This window comes from Coenobita brevimanus, chromosome 51, assembly GCF_032717465.1.
Source record: "Coenobita brevimanus isolate Jiangsu-jjx chromosome 51, ASM3271746v2, whole genome shotgun sequence".
Taxonomy (NCBI): Eukaryota; Metazoa; Arthropoda; class Malacostraca; order Decapoda; family Coenobitidae; genus Coenobita; species Coenobita brevimanus.
Window position 1 is genome coordinate 5,816,907 of NC_137004.1, and position 22,815 is coordinate 5,839,721.

General features: G+C 42.1%; 1 protein-coding gene across 1 annotated transcript in view; it reads left to right on the forward strand.

The window, feature by feature from the left end:
• LOC145400296 (multidrug resistance-associated protein 1-like) overlaps positions 1-22,815 on the forward strand; it is a 164,936-nt gene that overhangs the window by 64,504 nt on the left and 77,617 nt on the right. The window contains exons 11-12 of the mRNA XM_080272854.1: positions 626-763; positions 901-1,047. Of these exons, the coding sequence (XP_080128980.1) occupies positions 626-763; positions 901-1,047 (285 nt within the window). The remainder of the gene's footprint in view (positions 1-625; positions 764-900; positions 1,048-22,815) is intronic.

The window sequence follows — 22,815 nt, forward strand, 5'->3', positions numbered from 1 at the left end:
ATGGGGATTACTGTGTGTGTATATATATATATATATATATATATATATATATATATTTATGTGAGGAAGAAGGAACCAAAGGCAATGAGCCCGCAAAACTGTTCCTTCCAAGAGAAAAACAAAATACAAGAGAGAGCCAAATTCAAGATCCATTCATTTTGAGATGCCTGGACACACTGTGTTTGAAAGACTGGAGATTATAGGAAGCAGGAAATACAGACAGAGGGAGACATTTCCAGAGTTGACCTGTATATATAACTCTGAGAAAGATTGACACCTCTCCCTGCTGCAGCTGTGGCTGTGGATGCTGGTGCTGCTACTGCTACTTGTTGCTTAATTAGTAATTATTAACAATCTTCCTGACCCTTTTTCCCTCTAAGGATAGGGTGAGGTAGGATCCAGTAGGCAAAGAAAGAGAAAGCATGATAGAGGAGGAGCTGCTAGCCATATGCCCTGTGAAATAGGTCAGAGACTCATTCATTCTCTGTTTCAGCCCTCTGATTGCTGGGTCTGTTTCACAAGTCTTAACAGTGCAAAAATTTTGTTAATGGAGGAGTGCTGGTACTGGTTGTATGAAGTAACAATTATGCCCTGCAAATGTATTTAGTATACTATATATTAACAGGTTCTGAAGCTTTATGCCTGGGAGCACGCATTTGAAGCTCAAGTGAATGGAGTACGAGGGGAAGAGATTCATGTGATGCAACAATCTGCATACATGTATGCAAGCATAAACTTCATCTGGAACTGCACTCCCTTTATGGTCAGTTTTCATGTAACAGTCAGTTGTTCATACCCTATTTATACTGTAGGTGTCCTCTTGAATGATCATTGATTCATAAATTTAATTTTCATTGTCTATACATGCCTGTGTGTTTAATTCAGTATTATCCTGTTCAGGTGTCGCTGGCCACCTTTGCTACGTACGTCAATGTCTCACCTGACAATGTCTTAGATGCAAATAAGGCATTTGTGTCACTGTCCTTGTTCAACCTTATGCGCTTCCCTTTTGTTGTGCTGCCACTGCTAATATCCAGCGTGGTGCAGGTAAGTGTTTTATCCCTGAACTAAAAGGATTGTGGAAAGTGATTGAATAATGAGTTATTCGAGAGGAGCTCGTGGGGTTACATGGAGAGCTGACAAATGAGAAAGTGAAGGAGGATGGCAGTGTGGATGTGGATGTGATAGAAAGCATTAGGAGAAGTACATTGAGGTGGTTTGGCCATGTGGAGAGGATGGAGAGCGAGAGTCTAACGAGGAGAGTATATGCAAGTGAGGTGGGGGGGCGGAGAGGGAGGGAGAGGCTGAGGGTGAGATGGAGGGGTGGAGCGGAGAAGCACATGAGAGATGAGGGTGTGAGCTGGGAGCAAGCCAGTGAAGTGGCATTGGACAGGGTGACACGGAGGCGATTTGTTTGTGGCCACCTCTTACAGGATTGAGGTGTCTGGCAATAGATAGATAGGTTGGATAATAATAGTAGCACTGAGTTGAGAGACAGGTGAATACTGGCAACAAGTACTTGTATTAGTATTAGAGTATTTAAACGGAGGCTCTTTACATGTAAACTATGGAATAGAGAAATCAGCTATATTGCACTATACAGAATATGAATAAAACAAATAAATAATCTCTAGTAAAAGTTGGTCATACTGGCTTGCAGAGAATATGATGGGTTTTGTTCATAATTTTTTTAGTGCAGTTATACCTCATACCAATTAATCTGGCCAGGCATGTATGGCAACACTGTACCTTCCGAGATTCTGATTGGCTGGAGGTGTTTGTTCGATTTCGTTATTGTTTAAACCGATACTCTCTTTATTATCAGATGTGATACTGAGTTTGTCGACAGTACAGTCATCAAAGCAATAAGAAATCCGTTATATACTTAACAACAATGAAATATTCATAGGAAGATAGAAATATGAGTCAACAAAGTATTATAACAGTCCAAGTCAAGGTCAGCATTCGAACAATTCCTTTAAAGCTCCGACACTCCATAATATAACAATATTAAGGGAACCTGCTTAATCTAAGCGTTGATATAACACATTTAAATTTTAAGATCAGTCCGTACTGTGATAATGGAGGAGATATAATGAAATAATTTTCCTTTAGCCTACTTTGATTTTCGTAATTTTTTCAAACCTCCCTCCCCGCAGAACTTGTCTTTTCATTAGAATTTTTAAGTATTCAGAATTGTGGCACGATTTAAGGGTGCGGACTGATCTTAAAATTTAAAATGTGTGATGTACCAACGCTTAGATTAAGCAGGTTTCCTTAACCCGTCACGTCCCGAGGTTTTCTGCACCTCCGACATCCCCCAGTCCCGAGGTATTTTCGATTTTTTTTTTTTTTTGGCTAAAACCTTCGCTTTTGGTGAGAAACATCGAAAATTCATAGAGAAATCGCTCACCTGAGGTTTAAAGTGCCCAATCCAGGTAGGAGTTCCTCCTTACCTGAGTGGGTTTTCTAACATGCTGGCACCAAAGAAAACGAGTTCTATGGGAGGGTAACTATTTTATCCACTCATAAACGGTATTCATTTATTTACTTGATACGAATGTATATGTAGTATGTGAGTATATTGGTTTTCAAGCAGTAATAAAGGCATTATAAGCATTGTTTCACTCACTAACTAATCACCATACCTGACCTTTTTTGCCACATTACCTGATCATTATTTCTGGCTGTTTCTTCTTCTAATGCTATGTAAACATTGTCCTCCACATTGTCATCGATTGGGGAATCACTCTGGCCCTGAATATCTTTACTAGGCAGGTCACTGGTAACAGGTCCTTTGCCAAGACAATGGCATGAGGGGGGGAGGGGGGAGGTTATGCAGTGTAAGGCATTGTCCCTGCTTGGCATCTTGTAGAGGAATAGAGGAAGGTGTCCCGTGTATACATATGAAAAATCACGTGAGAAAATTGAAAATTGTGCAAATTAGGGACCTTGCAATTGCACGACGTACTGGTACGTCGCCGGGACTGGCAAATGCAAATCGTTGCAACGTACCCATACGTCGACGGGATGGGGCGGGTTAATTTTCTGTTATATTATGGAGTGTCGGAGATATAAAGGAATTGTTCGAATGCTGACCTTGACTTGGACTATTATAATACTTTGTTGACTCACATTTCTATCTTCCTACGAATATTTCATTGTTGTTAAGTATATAACGGATTTCTTATTGCTTTTGAGGATTGTACTGTCGACAAACTCAGTATCACATCTGATAATAAAGAGAGTATCGGTTTAAACAATAACGAAATCGAACAAACACCTCCAGCCAATCAGAATCTCGGCAGGTACAGTGTTGCCATACATGCCTGGCCAGATTAATAGGTATGAGGTATAGTGCTATAGTTTTCCGGCTACAGCTTCCAGAAGTCTGGTGTCTTTTTTAGCGAGTCAAAAAAACATACTTTATTTAATCAGTGGTTAGAAATATAGGTATCAGATGGAGGAGGTCATGCTGAAATTTGAGTATTCAGTAAACCCTCAACTTATGATTAACATGTTCTTCACTTTTCCAGTGCTCAGTGATTTGCCATTTTGTAATCCTTGATTTCTGTTGAATCTTAAAAACAAAAAACAAAAGTGCATTTGTGATAATATTAGTTTTCACCTCCTTTCTTGAGAGAGTTTCAGGTTGGGAGAGGTCATAGTAGACCAGTAGGAAGGTTAATAGATATGGTAATCTATGCAAAAGAAGTGAAAGTATGGAAGTTGTGGAAGCTAAGGAATTTATGAAGTGTGTACAGTGAAGCTTATAACTCAAGTTATCTTTCTTTTTTATTATGAGAGTTGGCAGAATGACTACCAGTAATTGTATCAGTTTAAATTAGGCAGTTAGAAAAGAAGGGTGGGTGAACTAGCCAAAATCATATTTTGAGAACATGAAGTTTGCAAGGTGTCCATTTCAGTCTCGTGAGTTATGGATATGTTGAGTGGCTGTAGTCTCTCAGTAAAGTAAAGGCAGATTAACTAAGCCATTCCATGCCATAATATAGAGCAGAACTCTTAGAAAGCAGTGAATGAAAAATAAATTGTCCAAATGCTACTGCTTGTGAGTTAAAGCCAGGATTTTGGAGCTTTGAGTGTTGTATGGACAGGGGTGTGTCCCATCTCTCTGGACATTTTCTGATAGAATTCTTGTGTATTTGTCTTTTTTGTTTCAGGTTTATGATTATGAGAGTGAATATTTGTAGAATTTATATATTTGACTGTACTGATGAACTGAGAAATTATAGTGAACTTAAGCACACTTTTATAACCGTAATCTTGTATCTTGTCTAGATGTACAATAATAACCCCTTTATCTATCATAATTCAGCCAAGGCCCTGTCAGTTAATACATTTTTTGGGTAAGGTCATACTCTCCCCCCCCCCCCAACTCCTCTGCAAGGGATATAACCCCCCGTAAATCACTTTACAGGTCTCCTTCATTATCAGCGGGGGTTACATGCCTGGGATGCTAGTCAATACGGATTTTCCGATAGCCACATTTATATATTCATTACAGAACAGTGCAGCCTAGTAGTAGTAGTAGCAGTAGTTGTTCTCGAGGCAGTCTGGCCGAACAGCCCCGAGTCCCAAAGGAAGGCCACGGCTGAGACCGGGCTTTCCCACTGAGCTCTCAAGTAGTGTATGTTGTGTTGTTGGCTCAGGCGATTGTGTGTGATGCAGTCTTCCATAATGTGCTTAATAGTATGGGGTGCTGCTTTGCATCCTGGACAGGCATCAGCGATGGAGTCATCCAGCCTCTTGTGATAACTCAAGAGGGCTGGATGATGCTCACATTACAGCCTGGCCAGGTGGATCCTGTTCTCACAAGGGAGGTAGAATTCAGAAGGTTGGATATTAGGAGACCGTGCATGCAGCTGTGTGTTGTCTTTAAGTGACTGAATGGAACAGCTAGTGATTTGAGCATGGATATGCTTTTCGGAGCTGGTTTGAGGTGGGTGAGGGGGAGAAATGACAGTATGTGTGTATGATATTGTGTGCTGGGTGTTGTTTTGATGTTCCTTGGTGTGTGTGGATGTTCTGCCTTGTAATGTAGTGGATGTTGTGGGTTTGCGGAGGCTGCGGGAAGCATTTGAGTTTCTTTCATCCTTGACTTTGAGAACTTTGGTTTCTTGGTGAAGGTAGTTCAACAATTGGACATAGAGAATGAAAGTAATGTGAATATAAATGGCTGGGAGATGGAGAAATGTGAAAAGAGAGGAAGAAATTAGTAGGATGGAAGTTGTGGAAGCAATGAAGAAAGTCAAAATGGGGAAAGCCCCAGGAATTGATGGAGTGTGTGGTGAAATGCAAATGCAGAAGCATGGGACAGTGATAGCAGTAGAATGGATGTGGAAGATGTGGAGATTGGCCTAGGAGGAAGGTAGAGTCCCAAAGGATTGGAAGTCAGGTATAATTATGCCCCTGTACAAAGGGAAAGGGGAAAAAGAAGTGTGTGGTAATCATAGGGGCATTTGTCTTCATAGTGTAATAGGAAAAATATATGGTAGGATACTTATTGACAGAGTCAGGGAAATAGCAGAGGAATTAGTTGGAGAAGATCAAGGAGGTTTTAGGAAGGGAAGAGGTTGTGTAGATCAGATATTCATTCATAGATCTTTAGTGGAAAAGTTTCTAGAGAAGGGAACGAAGTTGTATGTGGCCGTCATGGATTTTTAGGAAGCATATGACAGGGTGAATAGACAAGGATTGTGGAAAGTATTAAGAATATATTGTGTAGATGGAAAGTTGTTGAATGCCATGAAGAGTACATATGAGGGTGCTAAGGCTGCAGTGCATGTGGATAGTGAACTGAATTAATTTTTCCATTTGAAGGTTGGATTGAAACAGGGATGTGTCATGTCTCCATGGTTGTTCAGTCTGTATATGGATGGGATTATAAAAGAGATACAAGGTAGGGCAGTGGATGTTGGGGCCACCCTAATGAGAGAAGGCAGTGTTTGGACTCTGCCTGTACTATTGTTTGCAGATGATACTGTGTTGTTAAGTGAAGATGAAGGGGAGCTGCAAAGCTTGGCGGATGAGTTTGGGAGAGTGTGTAAGAAATGGAATCTAAAGGTGAATGTAAGGAAGAGTAAAGTTTTGGTCTTTGAGAGAAGTGAGGTCAGTAAATGTACAGTGAGGTTGGATGAAGAGGAAATGGAAAATGTGAGTGCGTTTAAATACTGTACTTGGGTAGTGTGAAGAGTAAGGATAGTGTGATGAGTAAGGATGGAAGTTTAGAGGGTGAAGTGCTTGAAAGGGTACAAGGGTAGTGTGAAGAGTAAGGATAGTGTGATGAGTAAGGATGGAAGTTTAGAGGGTGAAGTGCTTGAAAGGGTACGACAAGGAAGAACGGTTGCTGGTTCCTTGAAAGCATTGATAAGAAACAGGGAAAGTGAAAACAGAAGTGAAAAAAGTTTCTACATGACAATATTGTGATGCCAACTCTAACTTATGGAAGTGAAGCTTGGACCTTGTTGGAGGTACTGAAGTCAAGAGTGAGAGCAGTGGAAATGAGTTACCTGAGAGAAGCATGTGGAGTCATATGGAGAGACAGACTGACAAATGAGGAAGCAAAGGAGTGTTGTGGTGTGGATGTTGATGTTATAAGAAGCATTGGGAGAAACACATTTAGGTGGTTTGGCCATTTGGAGAGGATGGAGAGAGAGACTGTCGAGGAGAGTGTATGTGAGTGAGGTGGAGGGGAGGAAAGGCAGGAGGAGGCCAAGGATGAGATGGAGGGATGGAGTGGAGAGGTATATTAGAGAGGGTGTGAGCTGGGAGCTGGGCAGTGAAATGGCGGGGGACAGGGTAACATGGATGCAGTTTGTTTGTGGCCACCCTATAAGGGATTAAGGCATCTGGCAATGGATAGATAGTGAAGGTGGTTTGTAGGTGTAGTAGCTGTGAAGCCTGTGATTATTTTTAGGGCCTAGTTCTGTATGGTTTGTAAGGTGTTGTAGTGTGTTTCAGCGAGGTTAGAAGCCCAAACAGGGCTTGCATAGTTCATCACAGAACGTATATATTGTTTGTATACTGTGGTGGTGGTTTCTTTGTTGTGTCCGAATGTTGTATGGGCAAGAGACCTTAGAGTGTTGAGTCATGATGTTAATTTATTTTTAATGTTTGTGATGTGTTGTTTAAATGACTTTGATGTATTGTATGTTACAGCAAGGATTTAGGTTGTATGTGTGTGTGGTAGGGGAGTGTTGTTTATGGTGAGGTGTGAAATTTCACTATGCTTTGCTGTCCATTTTGTGAGAAGGGTCACTGTAGATTTGGCTGGGGCTTTTGTGAGTCTCTTTGTTGTGAACCATTTGTGTAGTGTGTTGAGATAAGGTTGAATGATGTTTGCGGCTCTGTTTGTATTTAGGTGTGTACGTGTAAGTGTTATGTCGTCTGCATAGGAAGTTGTGTGTATTTGTGGATTGTGGGTATGTCGTGCATGTATAGGTTAATGAGTGTAGGGGACAAAACAGATCCTTGATGGATGCTGTTTGTGAAGTTTCTGATGTTTGACGATTAACTGACAAACGTTACCTGTGCACATCTGCCTGCTAAATAGTTTGCCATCCATCTTTTTGTGTTATTGTGCATATTTGTGTTAAATATTTTGTTTGTGAGGTTGTGGCAGGAGATTGCATCAAAAGCTTTGCTAATGTCTTGTGTAACTAGGAGTGTTCTTTGTGGTGGCCTTGCTGAATTGATACCATCAAAAGCTCTGTGTAAAGTCTTTAAGAAGAGTGTTGTGAAGTGTAGCAACCTAAAACCATGTTGTGATGGGGCTAGGGGAGATGTGAGGTTAGTAATTGTAACATCAGTTGTTCAGTCACTGGATAGGGTGCAGAGGAGTGTGATGGGGCGATATGATGAAGGTAACATGGGGTCTTTGTTGGGTATGGGGATAGTGATGACAGTACCATGCTTCCAGATGTTAGGTATTCTGTTGTAGGAGTAGCTGTAGTTTAATATGTTGGTGGGTGCCATCTGCCTCCTCACCGAATGGTCAAAGTCGCATGGCCAACCTCTCGAGCCGTGCACAGATAATAGAACCTAAGCCACCATGTGAGTAAAAATGGCCGTCTGTCTCCTTACCAAACGGTCAGTCACCTGACCGGCCTCTCAAACCACGTGCTGGTAATAGACCCTGACTCAGCAGCTGAACAAAAATAGCTACTCGTCTCCTCACTGAACGGTCAAAGTTGCCTGGATGGTCTGTCAAGCTGTGCGGTGATAATAGAATGTAACCCACCATCTGAGCAAAAATGTCCATCCGCCTTCCTATCGAATGGCCAGAGTCGCCCAGCCAGCCTCTTGACCCACTTGCTGGTAGTAGAACCTAACCTAGCAGCTGAGCAAAAATGGCTGTCCGCTTCCCTACTGATTGGTCAAAGTTGCCTGGCTGGCCTCTCCAGCGTTGCACTGGTAATTGGTTTCAATCCACCATCTGAGCAAAAATGGATGTCCGCCTCCGTACCGAATGGTCAGAGTATCCTGGCTGGCTGGTAGAGACATGGCAACACAGTGTTTAGTGGCGGGTACCACACATATCCACTCATTGTTCAGAACCAACAGTTAGAGGAGGAGAAGTTTTCCGGCACTTGTTAAGTGATTACGTTAGCCACTAGACCATACGGGATTACTGTACAGGCTGGTGGGTTACAACCACTGTCTGCCATTCACTGGGTGGTAAGTACAGTACAGGACTGTAGCTATTAAAATTCTTTTTGCAACCATCATCATCATTTTTTTTTTGTGTGGATTTTTTTGTTTATGCATTGTTTTCTGATTGTCTAGCATTATATCAGAAATTCCTGTGTGGCGTTTGATGTCTAAATAACAAAGGCTGAAGAACACTGCCTAAATAACTAAAAGACTGAAGAACACTGCCTAAATAACTAAAAGACTGAAGAACACTGCTAAAATTAGGAGGGGTACTGTACATAGGTAGGGTGTGAATGGCATGGGTATTGTTCTGTATCTGGACATCATCGGTATCTGAACATACCAGTGGCTGTATTAGGTCAGATAATCGATGGATCACTGTATTGCCTTGTTTCAGCCAGATTTTTGCCTTATTGTATAATGACAGGGGTCAGGTAGTGCAGCATTGGATGAATGGGAGATTACAGTATAGCCTCCCAAATCTGAACATCCAGTCTCTGAAAACCTCCACCTTCCCATATTTTCTTTTATGTAGTAGGAAAGTGGTAACTCCTTATGAGTGAGCAGGTTATCTAGTATACACATGTGTAGGATGGCATATTTTTGGAAAAATAAAGTATCAGGGAAGAAGCCTATACATACAGTAGATACAGTCAAGTCGTATAAAACGCGTGTTTGTAAGCCACGGTTTTCTAATCCATGGCATGGTTCCTGTTCAGAACCAGAAGTGGCAGAAACCATGGTTATATTCTTAAAGCGCTGACTTTCTGCGCCAAAGTGATGCATTTCCTTTGAGATTTCCATGGTGTGCGTCTGTGCCGCAGGTTGCGGCCATCAGCCATTCACGGGCAAGCATGACAAGCAATGAAACCCAATCATAACCCTTCACTGGTAACAAGTGCACGCTCTACTTCCCTTCATTGTTTATTTGAAAAAAAATGAGCGTCAGGCAGGTGGAGGGTGTGTGGTGGAGAGGTACAAGCCTTCCATGAAGGACCTGAGTGATGTGTTAGTGGATGTGGACATTCTTGAGGAAAAAGTGCTAGCCTTTGAGAGAAATGAAGAGAGGCGTAATGAGTTTGTGGCCTGTATGGAAAAAGCGGTGGTGTTTTACAAGGAAATGCATGACAGTTGTGTTAACAAGCATCACCAGGAGCTGATCACCTACTTTGGCTGGGTAGTGCAACCTGAGCCACAGCCTGGCCCCTCGCTCTTACCTGACAACATGGAGACAACTGAGAACGATGATGACACCACTTCAGTTATCTCTGCAACGGACTTTATTAGGGAGGCTGAGGAGGAAGAAGCGGGGCCGAGGCAATGGCACCATGAAGCACCACCACATTTGCCTCATGCTGAGAGGCCTTAGTTTGCATCTAGCCTCGGAACTCTCACCCCCACCCTTTCCACTTAAGCATTGTTGTCAGTCAGAGTCAGGTAAGACCCTTTAATATTGTGTATTTAATGTTTAACCTGCCCCATACCGACTAATTTATTACAAAATCCACCCCCAAAACTCAACAGATTTTTTACTTTTTTTGGCTCAAACCTCCGCTTTGTATGAGAAACATCGAAAATTCAGAGAGAAAGCGCTCACCTGAGGTTAAAAAAATGCCCTGAACAAGTGAGAGACCCCTCACCTGGTACCGCTTTCTGTGAAGCCGCTCTCCATAAAAGACGCTTTCTATGGGAGGGAAACTTACCAAAAACCACTCAGAATAGGTAAATATTTATTTATTTGGTACGAATTTATATGTAGTACAAGAGTATATTGGTTTTCACACAATAATGTAGGTGATATAAGCGTTGTTCACTCACCAAACACATCAACATACCGCGCCTACCTTGGTGATGTTACTTCCTCATCACTTCTGGTCATTACTAACTCTGGTGCCACATACTCTTTGTCCTCCACATTGGGAATCACTTTCGCCTTGAATTTTGTCTTCGGAGAGACCATGGTGCTGCATGTCCTTACTGGCCAGGTCACTGCTAACAAATGAGTTGCTGAGAAAATGGCATGTGGGGGGGAGGGGGGTTACACAGGGTCAGGCAGTGTCGCCACCTGGCTGGGGGTAGAGGAAGGTCTCCCACATGTGCCTACCAAAAATCTCCCGTGAAACTTGAAAAATGTGCAAATGACGTGCCTTTCAATTGCAAAACGTACGATGCACGTCGTGGGGACCGAGCGTGATAAAAAAGTTGTGACGTGCATCGTACATTGTGGGTACAGGGAGGGTTAATATTCTTTATTCCCAGTAATACATTCATTGAATAATTATTTGAGTGTGTGCTAGTGTTCGCTGGTGACTAGTTGGGTGTAGTTAGGGTGATATATGGCAGCTTGGCAGAGAGGCTAGAACCACAAGTAATTTTGCCCATAAGTTATGTTATTTATAAACCACAGAATTTCTAAAGCATGGCAGTGGTCTGGAACCATATTGCTGCAGATTAGATGACTCGACTCTAAATAGATGAAAATGAATGAAGCATGAAGGTAAGAGGTGTTACAGTAAAACCTCGATAAATTGACCCAGCAGAAGGCGGAATTTCCAGTAATTTGAACTCAGACCGAGCCTTGCCACTTTGTGGAAATTTCCCACAAATTTGTGGGAGACTTGGCCAATCACAGAAACTTTTGTGGGAGGACATTTCAGCCATTAAATTTGTGGGAATTTGTCCCCATGTGTTAACTTTTGTGGATATTTTATCTTTTGTGGGAGTTTTGTGGGAATATTATGGGAAAATACACCCGGCAATGTTGCTCCTGACACTCGGGGCTGGTTGCCGGCCACAGGTAAATAGAGTCAGTCTGCCTCTGACCGTCATCGGGTGAGGTGTGCACTGCTCTTGCACTGTCACCTATTTGGACTGTTTCATTCCAAGTGTTACATTTTAGTTTAATTGATTGTAATGTGAACTAAATAAGTGCAAAACTTTACATAATTAAGTGATTGTTGTGCTGCTCCACCTCAGTCTCCAACACAAGCTGCCTAACCTACGATAGCCCTTCCCACTGACGTCCACCATTTTAAGAGATGAAATGCACTGAATTGTTTTCTGTTGAATATTTCTTTTGCATTATACATAATAATAGCCTACACTGTTGGTTTGTGTTCAGATTCACCTGCAGTACAGTACTTCCCCAACTCTATCTGTCTAGTCTAATCCAACCTAGACTAGGCTATGCAACCTCCTATCCTAGTCTATCTTATAACATGCACCAAAATGTTTTTATTGTTTATTTTTATTGCTTTATAAGTGCTTCTTTAGTTTAGTGATAATAAACATGTAGTCGCATATAATTTGTGGCTATTGTGGGGGTAATGTAGTTCATTTTTTCCCAATTATTTCTGGTTAGTCGGAAAATCCGGTAAGTTGAACTACCCAAGAGCCCCATATAGTTCGACTTATGAAGGATTTATTGTACTTATGCAATACAGCATGACAGCTGGCTGTGCGAAGTGGAGCAGAGTAATGCGTGTGGTAACTTGTCACCAGGCGCATGGTGGGGTGAGGCTTGCAGACATCCTGCTTGCTCTCATTTACTTCACCAGTAAACACTAACTTTATCATGTATGCATTATCTACTATGTTCTTTGTCTTCATCTTGCATGACAGTAGAGGAAAGCGTTGCCATATCGCCCAGTTTAACCAATGAATTATGACAAAAAATGAACGAATGTTATGTAATGTTGCCCGCCTTCTCACGTATGAACGTTACGCAATGGCGCATTCCTTGTAGGGGTTAATATCATATGTCCTTATGCATATGTCCTTATGCAGTCAATGCATATTTGAAGACAGTATTAATTTGTAGGTGGTGGCGACCATCATCCACTCACTTGATGTAGTGCTGCCTACTTCTTCTGTAGCCTGTATCATTCTTTTTCTGTGCCTGTCCTCCTGTCTTCCTATTTCTCCCATCTTTCCTGTCACTTCTTATTGCTTTTCTTTCCTTTACAGGTGGCTTTACATTGAGTGACAAGCCTAATGGTTTCCTGTAAGCCAAGAAACCATTTACAACGCTGGGTGGTAACCATATAACCAAACCATACGTGCTCCCTACGTGTCAACAAGTGGGTTGGTGGAGGGTTAGTGTCCCTCCTTGTAAAACAACTAACTCAAAGTCAAATGGCCACCCCTTACGGGATTATGGCGTCTGGCAGTAGATAGAATAGATTAATTTGTGGATAGGTATAACAACAGATGTTAAGTTACTATTACAAGGTACATCATTGTATTATTGCTCAAGATACTGTCTGTTGGTTTTACGTGATTTTCTCATACTTATCCTTTTGATTGTATCCTTCAAAATATTGTTTTTCATAAAGCCCTTGGATCCAAGCATTTAAGATTTTAGTAGTTTGTACTGTACATCATCACTCCTATGTTTGTGGTAATCGGATTCTTTCCAGTATCTACCGTATATGGCAGTGTATGAGGCGATATTTTAAGCATAAAAATATCTCAAAACTTGGGGTCGACTAATATGCTGAGCATAAAGTTGTCGATACATGGCAGAGACAAAAATAAGGCCGTGGCATATACCAAAGGAGGGAAGTGACACTACCAGCAAGCCTACAGCTGTACGATAGCTTACTAATTCTATCATGCCTGCCTTGTACTGCAACTTTTATGACAGATCCAAGTTTTATATACAGTACAACTTCTTACCAGGTTAATTTTTGTAGCTGAAACAAAGTTTTAATAAAAACAAATCATGGTTACCAGTAATTATCAGTGTTTACACTTAAAATGTGAGGAGTATTCTATGCCGTGCACTCTTCCATGAACGTAAACAAACACCAATTGGGTAACGGCCATTCAAGATAGTGAATCTGGAACGCTGTTACCATAGGCTTTCCATGGATACAGACAATATGCTTTTTGAACTGTTTTGCCACAGTGATCGGTTGCACACCACATTTGTAACAGTCATGTGATGAAAATTCTAACCAAATAACTGAAAATTTTATATTTTCACTAACAAAGATAATTTAGAAGAAAGAATGAGTTGTGGAAATTACTGCTATGGAAACTACTGTAGTGGAGTCCAACATGGACAGTGATACTAACAGGTAAGGAACATCAGTTTATGAGTTATAACAAATGAATCTTGGATAATAATTTTACAGAGGCACGATGTTGACATAAGTACTGTAGTGGAAGAACCAGTTCTAGCACCTTACCCTTGTACTGGACTTCGTTAGTACAACATGTTTAGAGCTTGTAAACTTTTGCTGTTTTGGTTCTAATGAAATCAGTTGTCTGCTGGTTAACACATTCAAATTCTTGACAGATGGAAGTGTTGCTGCCCTATTTTGGGGGTCAACTTATCTGGTGAATATAGGCCTAAACCTGAATCACACCTCAGAATTTTAGGGTTCCACTTATATGCCGGCATATATGTTATACTCTTTTCACATTAACTAGGCATAAAATTTTCATTTCTCCATCATGAATGCTGAGTTATAACAAGTGATTGATGTCAAAGAATGGTAGTACAGCAGTCATGAAGAAGTACAATGTCAGTTAACTGGGAAGCTTGGGTAATTTACCTTCCTGGTTACTGATTTTTCCCATATATTTGATATTTGCTCTTGTAGATAGGCTTTATCATTGCAGTACATTATATACAATACCACTCTATTCCAGGGCCACTCTAACATTTTTCCATTTGAAACAACCTCTTAAGCACATCCCATAGATGTACACATCTTCACAATGTCTTGCAGTAGTGCAAAATGCACATGGAAATGTCCTGCTATTGTACCAATTGCCAGATGGCCTAATCCCATAAGGGGTGGCCACAAACAAATCACCTCCATGTCGCCCTGTTCCCCACCATTTCACTGCCCTCCTCCCAGCACAGATCATTCTCATACTGTTCCACTGCATTCCTCCACCTCATCCTTGGCCTCCCCCACCATCTTACTCACATACACTCTCGTCGTTAGTTTCTCGCTCTTCTTCCTCCCCACATGTCCAAACACTTCAGCGTATTTCTCCTAATGCTTTCTGTCACATCCACACCATAATACTCCTTCATTTCCTCATTTGTCAGTCATTCTCTCCATTTAACTCTATATGCCCCTCTCAGATAACTCATTTTCACTGCTTTCACTCCTTCCAGCAATATCCAAGCTTCTCTTTCATACATTAGAGTTGCTATCACAGTACTATCATGCAGTGACTTTTTTACCACCGTGCCCATTTCCCTGTTTCTTATCACTTCTCTCAAAGAACCAGCAACCTTTCTTCCCTTTTGTACTCTTTCAAGCACTTCATCTTCCAAACTTCCATTCTTACTCATCACATTACCCAAGTACTTACATGCACTCACATTTTTCATTTCTTCATCATCCAACCTCACTGTGCATTCAGTGACTTCATTTCCCATGAAGACGATAACTTTACTCTTCCCTACATTCAACTTAAGATTCTGTTTCTTACACATACTTCCAAACTTATTCACCAAGCCATGCATTTCCCCTTCGTCTTCATTTAACAATACAGTATCATCTGCAAACAACAGAACAGGAGGTTTCCAAACATTGCCATCTCTCATTAGGACCACTTCAACATCCACTGTCCCATCCATATACAGTACAAACTGAACAACCTTGCAGACATGACACATCCCTGTTTCAGTCCAACATTCAGACAGAAAAGTTCATTTAGTTCACCATCCAACACATTGCAGCCTTTGCACTCTCATTCATACTCTTCATGGCATTCAAAAGCTTCCCATTTACTCCATATACTCTTAATATTTTTCACCTTCCATGTTTATCCACTTTGTCATATGCTTTCTCCAGATCCATGAAGGCTGCATACAGCTTCATTTCCTTCTTTAGAAACTTCTCCACTAAAGACCTAAAGATGAATAAACGATCTACACAGACTCTTCTCATCCTAAAACCCCCCCTCTGTTCTTTTCCAACTAATGCCTCTGGTATTTCCTCAGCTCTGTTAGTATCCTACCATATACTTTTCCTAGTACACTAAGAAGACAAATGCCCCAGTGATTACCATAAGAAGACAAATGCCCCAGTGATTACCACACACTTCTTTTTCCCCTTTTCCTTTGCACAGGGTAATAATTATACTGACTTCCAATCCTCCGGGACTCTACCTTCCTCCCATGCCAATCTGCACATCTTCCACATCCATTCTACTACTATCTCTCCCCCGTGCTTCGACATTTCACCACACACCTCATCAATTCCTGGGGCTTTCCGGATTTTGACACTTCATTGCATCCACTACTTCCGTCCTACTGATCTCTTCCTTCTTACCTCCCTACTTCTCCCAGCTATTCCCCAGCCACCTATACTCTCATTAGTTTCATTCTCTATGTTTAACAATTCCTTAAAGTGTTCTCTCCACATGCTCACTTTTTCTCCCATCTCCATTATCATTCTTCCATTTTTATCTTTCATTCCCCTACTAACTTCTTTATGACCGTGTCCAACTCTCATTACCTCCTTTTTGAACATTTTCTTACATTCCCTCCATGTTACATTCAAGTTCCTTCCAAATTCCTCATCAACTCTCTTCTTACTGTTTCTTACTAATCTTTTCACCTCTCTCTTCCGCTCTACATATAACACTCTTGTCCATCTTACAGCTTCCTCCATGCCTCTGCTTCCTATCCACTAACAAAATGCTGTCTTCTTTTGCAGCTTAGCTTGTCTCAGCTCTTCATTCCGTCGTGCTGTTCCTTGCACCCCCTTTCATCGTCTCTTCATCCCACACACCACCTCACATCCACAGATTTCTTATTTGAATATTTCGCACACATGTCCACTTCCCCAGTCTACTCCAAATCATATTTACGCTGTCAATTTCGTTAAATGTTATTCACTATTTTATTCCTCAAACACGGAAAAACAAACCAAAGAAATAAACCTTGATCATATATCCTGTTGGTGAACTGAAGATTTGGAAAGAAGTGTTGTCTATCTATCTGTCTATTGCCAGACGCCTCAATCCCATTCGGGGTGGCCACAAACAAATCGCCTCCACGTCGCCCTGTCCCTCGCCATTTCACTGCCCCGCTCCCAACTCACACACCCCTCTCTCATATACCCCTCCACCCCATCCCTCCATCTCATCCTCGGCCTCCCCCTCCCTCTTCCCCTCTCCACCTCACTCACATACACTCTCTTCGTCAGTCTTTCACCCTCCATCCTCTCCACATGGCCAAACCACCTCAGTGTATTCCTCCTAACGCTTCCTATCACATCCACATCCACACCACAATGCTCCTTTATATCCTCATTTATCAGCCTGTCTCTCCATGTGACTCCACAGGCTCCTCCTAAATAACTCATTTCCACTGCTCTCACTCTTGACTTTTGTCCTTCCAGCAACGTCCAAGCTTCACTTCCATACTTTAGAGTTGGTATCACGATACTATCATGTAGTAACTTTTTCACTTCCATGCTCACTTCCCTGCTTCTTATCACTGCTTTCAAGGAACCAGCAACCTCTCTTCCCAGGTGTACCCTTTCAAGCACTTCACCCTCCAAACCTCCATCCTTACTCATCACACCACCCAAGTATTTAAACGTACTCACATTTTCCAATTCCTCACCATCCAGCCTCGCTGTACATTCACTGACCTCACCTCTCTCAAAGATCATCACTTTACTCTTCCTTACGTTCACCTTTAGATTCCGTCTCTTACACACACTCCCAAACTCATCCACCATGCCTTGCAGCTCTCCTTCGTCTTCACTCAACAACACAGTATCATCTTCAAACAACAGTACAGGGAGTTTCCAAACACTACCCTCTCTCACCAGGGCCACTCCAACATCCACTACCGTACCTTGTACCTCTTTTATTACCCAATCCATGTACAGATTGAACAACCACGGAGACATGACACATCCCTGTTTCAACCCAACCTTCAAAGAGAAAAATTCACTCAGTTCACCATCCACACGCACTGCAGCCTTAGCACCATCATACATACTCCTCACAGCATTCAACAGCTTCCCATCTGCTGTTAGGAGTGTAATGCTGTATGGTAGTGAGACCTGGGCAGTGAAGGAGGAAGACATTCGCCGGCTCAGACGTACTGAAATGACAATGATTAGGTGGATGTGCAGTGCGTCCCTGCATCCAAGGCCTGGAGGGGTTGGGTTTACAATGGAAGAGTTGAGAGGTAGGATGGAACTGGAGTGTATTGGTGTTGTGATGAGGAGAGGTAGATTGAGGTGGTTTGGACATGTGGAGAGGATGGGGGATGATAATTGGGTGAGGAAGGTGAGAAGTGTTAATATTGGGGGTGGGGTTATGAGGGGTAGACCGAGAAAGACATGGGACGAGGTCATTAAGTGTGACCTTAGGGTTAAGGGACTGAACAGGGAGGCTGCAATGGATCGTGCAGCGTGGAGAGCCGCCATTAGGTGACCAAGGCCGACACATGCAAGCATGTTGGAGCCTTTAAAAACGAAACGAAACAATCCTTGTCTCTCCACCCTGTCATATCTATCTATCTATTGCCAGACGCCTCGATCCCGTTTGGGGTGGCCACAAACAAATCGCCTCCAAGTCGCCCTGTCCCCCGCCATTTCACTCCCCTGCTCCCAACTCACACCCCCCCTCTCTCATATACCTCTCCACCCCATCTCTCCATCTCATCCTCGGCCTCCCCCTCCCTCTTTCCCCCTCCACCTCACTCACATACACTCTCTTTGTCAGTCTTTGACCCTCCATCCTCTCCACATGGCCAAACCACCTCAGTGTGTTCCTCATAACGCTTCCTATCACATCCACATCAACACCACAACGCTCCTTTATATCCTCATTCGTCAGCCTGTCTCTCCATGTGACTCCACAGGCTCCTCTTAAATAACTCATTTCCACGGCTCTCACTCTTGACTTGTGTCCTTCCAACAACGTCCAAGCTTCACTTCCGTACGTTAGAGTTGGTATCACAATACTGTCATGTAGTAACTTTTTCATTTCCATGCTCACTTCCCTGTTTCTTATCACTGCTTTCAAAGAACCAGCAACCTTTCTTCCCTGCTGTACCCTTTCAAGCACTTCACCCTCCAAACCTCCATCCTTACTCATCACACTACCCAAGTACATAAACGTACTCACATTTTCCAATTCCTCACCATCCAACCTCGCTGTACATTCACTGACTTCTCCTCTCTCAAAGACCCTCACTTTACTCTTCCCTACATTCACCTTTAGATTCCGTTTCTTACACACTCTCTCAAACTCATCCACCAAGCCTTGCAGCTCCCCTTCGTCTTCACTCAACAACACAGTATCATCTGCAAACAACAGTACAGGGAGTTTCCAAACACTATCCTCTGTCACCAGGGCCACTCCAACATCCACTACCCTACCTTGTACCTCTTTTATTACCCCATCCATGTACAGATTGAACAACCACGGAGACATGACACATCCCTGTTTCAACCCAACTTTCAAAGAGAAAAATTCACTTAGTTCACCATCCACACGCACTGCAGCCTTCGCACCATCGTACATACTCTTCACAGCATTCAACAACTTCCCTTCTATTCCATATATTCTTAACACTTTCCACAGTCCTAGTCTATCCACCCTGTCATATGCTTTCTCCAAATCCATGAAAGCCGCATACAACTTCTTTCCCTTCTCTAGAAACTTTTCCACTAAAGATCTGAGAATGAATATCTGATCTACACAACCTCTTCCCTTCCTAAAGCCTCCCTGTTCTTCTCCAACTAATTTCTCTGTTCTTTCTCTAACTCTGTCAATAAGTATCCTACCATATACTTTTCCTATTATACTAAGAAGACAAATGCCCCTATGATTACCACACACTTCTTTTTCCCCTTTTCCTTTGTACAAGGGAATAATTATACCTGACTTCCAATCCTCCTGGACTCTACCTTCCTCCCAGGTCAATCTGCACATCTTCCACATCCATTCTACTACTATCTCTCCCCCATGCTTCAGCATTTCACCACACACTCCATCAATTCCTGGGGCTTTCCCTGATTTAACTTTCTTCATTGCTTCCACAACTTCTATCCTACTGATTTCTTCCTGTCTTCTCACCTCCCTCCTTCTTCCAGCCATTCCCCAGCCACTTATACTCGCATTACTTCCATCCTCCACGTTCAACAATTCCTTAAAGTGTTCTCTCCATCTGCTCACTTTTTCTCCCTTCTCCACTAGTAATCTACCATTTTTATCTTTCACTCTCCTGCTAACTCCACTTCCACCCTGTCTTACTCTTTTCACCTCTTTCCAGAACATTTTCTTACAGTCCCTCCACTTTACGCTCAAATTCCTTCCAAATTCCTCATCCACTCTCTTCTTACTCTCTCTTACTAATCTTTTCACCTCTCTCTTTCTTTCTACATATAACTCTCTCTTCCGCCTCTCAACTTCTTCCACGCCCCTATTTCTCATCCATTCATTGTATGCTTTCTTCTTTTGTGCCACAGCCCGTTTCACCTCTTCAGTCCAACACGCTGTTCCTTGCACCCCCCTCCGTCTTCTCTTCCTTCCACACACCATATGCTTTCTCCAAATCCATGAAAGCCGCATACAACTTCTTTCCCCTTGTCTAGAAATTTTTCCACTAAAGATCTAAGAATGAATATTATTATAGTACTAAGAAGACAAATGCCCCTATGATTACCACACACTTCTGTTTCCCATTTTCCATTGTACAAGGGAATAATTATACCTGACTTCCAATCCTCCGGGACTCTACCTTCCTCCCAGGCCAATCTGCACATTTTCCACATCCATTCTACTACTCTCTCTCCCCCATGCTTCAGCATTTCACCACACACTCCATCAATTCCTGGGGCTTTTCCCAATTTAATTTTCTTCATTGCTTCCACAACTTCTATCCTACTGATTTCCTGTCTTCTCATCTCCCTCCTTCTCCCAGCCATTCCCCAGCCACTTATTCTCGTATTACTTCCATCCTCTATGTTCAACAGTTCCTTAAAGTGTTCTCTCCATCTGCTCACTTTTTCTCCCTTCTCCACTAGTAATCTACCATTTTTATTTTTCACTCCTCTGCTAACTTCACTTTCACCCTGTCTTACTCTTTTCACCTCTTTCCAGAACATTTTCTTACAGTCCCTCCACTTTACACTCAAGTTCCTTCCAAATTCCTCATCCGCTCACTTCTTACTCTCTCTTACTAATCTTTTCACCTCTTTCTTTCTGCATATAACTCTCTCTTCTGCCTCTCAACTTCTTCTACGCCCCTATTTCTCATCCGTTCATTGTATGCTTTCTACTTTTGTGCCACAGCCTGTCTCACCTCTTCATTCCATCATGCTGTTCCTTGCACACTCCTCCTCCTTCCCTTCCTCCCACACACCACATCACATGCTGCACATATTTCTTCTGGGAATATCCTGCTCACACCTTCCACGTCCCCCAACTGCTCCAATTCATATTTGCCCAATCATTCCTCCACGTCTCTCTTATACTCTGCCTTTTTCTCGTCCTCTTGTAACCTTTCCACTCTCCTTACAAATACTCCTTCTTCCCGTCCCTCCCTTCTTCTATTTCTCCATCTTAATTGGATCTTGATTCTGGCCACCACCAAGTAGTGGTCAGAGAGTCCACTCCCCCAACCTCTATAAGCTCTTACATCCATTACACATTTTCACATCCTTTCATCCACACACACATAATCATTGCCTTCCTTTCATTCAGTTCACCACCCACCCTTCTCATCACTTGCCATGTACAGTATACCTTTGGATCATTTTATGCCTGAAGAGGGTATTGGCTATCACCAACCCCCTCCCAGCGCAAATGTCCACTAACGCACTGCCATTCTCATCTGTCTCAGCAGGCACACCCCACTCACCAACTATTCCATCCACCTTCACATTCCCTACTTTACCATTCATATCACTGATCAAAAACACACTCTCATTCCTTCCAAACTTTTCCATGCACACTTCCACATTTGTCCAGAACTCTGCTCTCACTCTGCTTGCACGATCTTGCATTGGCGCATACACACACACAATCGCCCACATTTGTATTTCAACTTTCAATCTTACCCGCACAATCCATAACCCAAGTGATCCATATGGTCTTATGCTCTTCTTCCATCTTTTACTCACAACTAAACATACTCCTTCTTTTGCCCTCTCATTCTCACCTACTCCTGCACATATACCCCATCCATACTCCCTTTCTCTCACACTCTCACCTCTCCATTTAGTTTCAGTTATTCTGCATACATCAACTTTCGCACCCTCAAGCACCTGGACAATCTCTCTCTCTTTCACGTCATCATTCGCTCCCCTTACATTCCATTATCCCCTTATTCCATTATCACTACTCCTTTGCTCATAGTTGCATTTATGACCATGGCCCACCAGTTTAATTCTCACCTAACCGTCATCACTCCACTCCTCACTGGCCACTCAGCTGTTTTGCAGATACAGTATTATAATAAATACATACATATTGCAAGCACAACCAAACAAATGCATCTTTTTTTATCAGCCAGATTTTATCTTTTCTGGCATTGGAAATGCATTCTCAGATGATGTTATCTTAAAATGCATTGGCGTTGGCAGAAAAGATGAAATCTAGCCAAAAGAAATGAAGCATTTGTTTTGTTTGGCAAAATTACTGTGCATGCAATTACTGCATATTTAATGTATTATCTGCAAAACAGCTGAATGGCGAATGAGGGATGGAATGACAGCAGTCAGGTGAGAAATAAATGAGTGGACTACAGTCGTATATACAACAATTTGAACAAGGGAGTCTTGATAATTCTGCTATACAACACTTCTTTCCAAATCATCAGTTTACCAGTAAATGCTCAAAATTTATTTATTTGTCCATGCTTTTATGTATAAGATAACGAATAACATTTGACAGAATGGGCTTGCCAAGGTACAGTAAGATACTGGAAGCTCATGGGTAATTAGATTCGGTTCGGTAGGTAGAAAACTGTACCAATACCATGTATTTTCTGCTGATGAAGAGCATTTTTTTTTTTTTTTTTTTTTTTTTTTTTTTTTGAATTTACTGATCTTGCTTTTCTTAAAAAATTCTTTGAGCTTGGGTTCCTTGGGCTGGACATCATAAATCATGGAGTTTCCTATGTTAAATTTTGTTATCAGT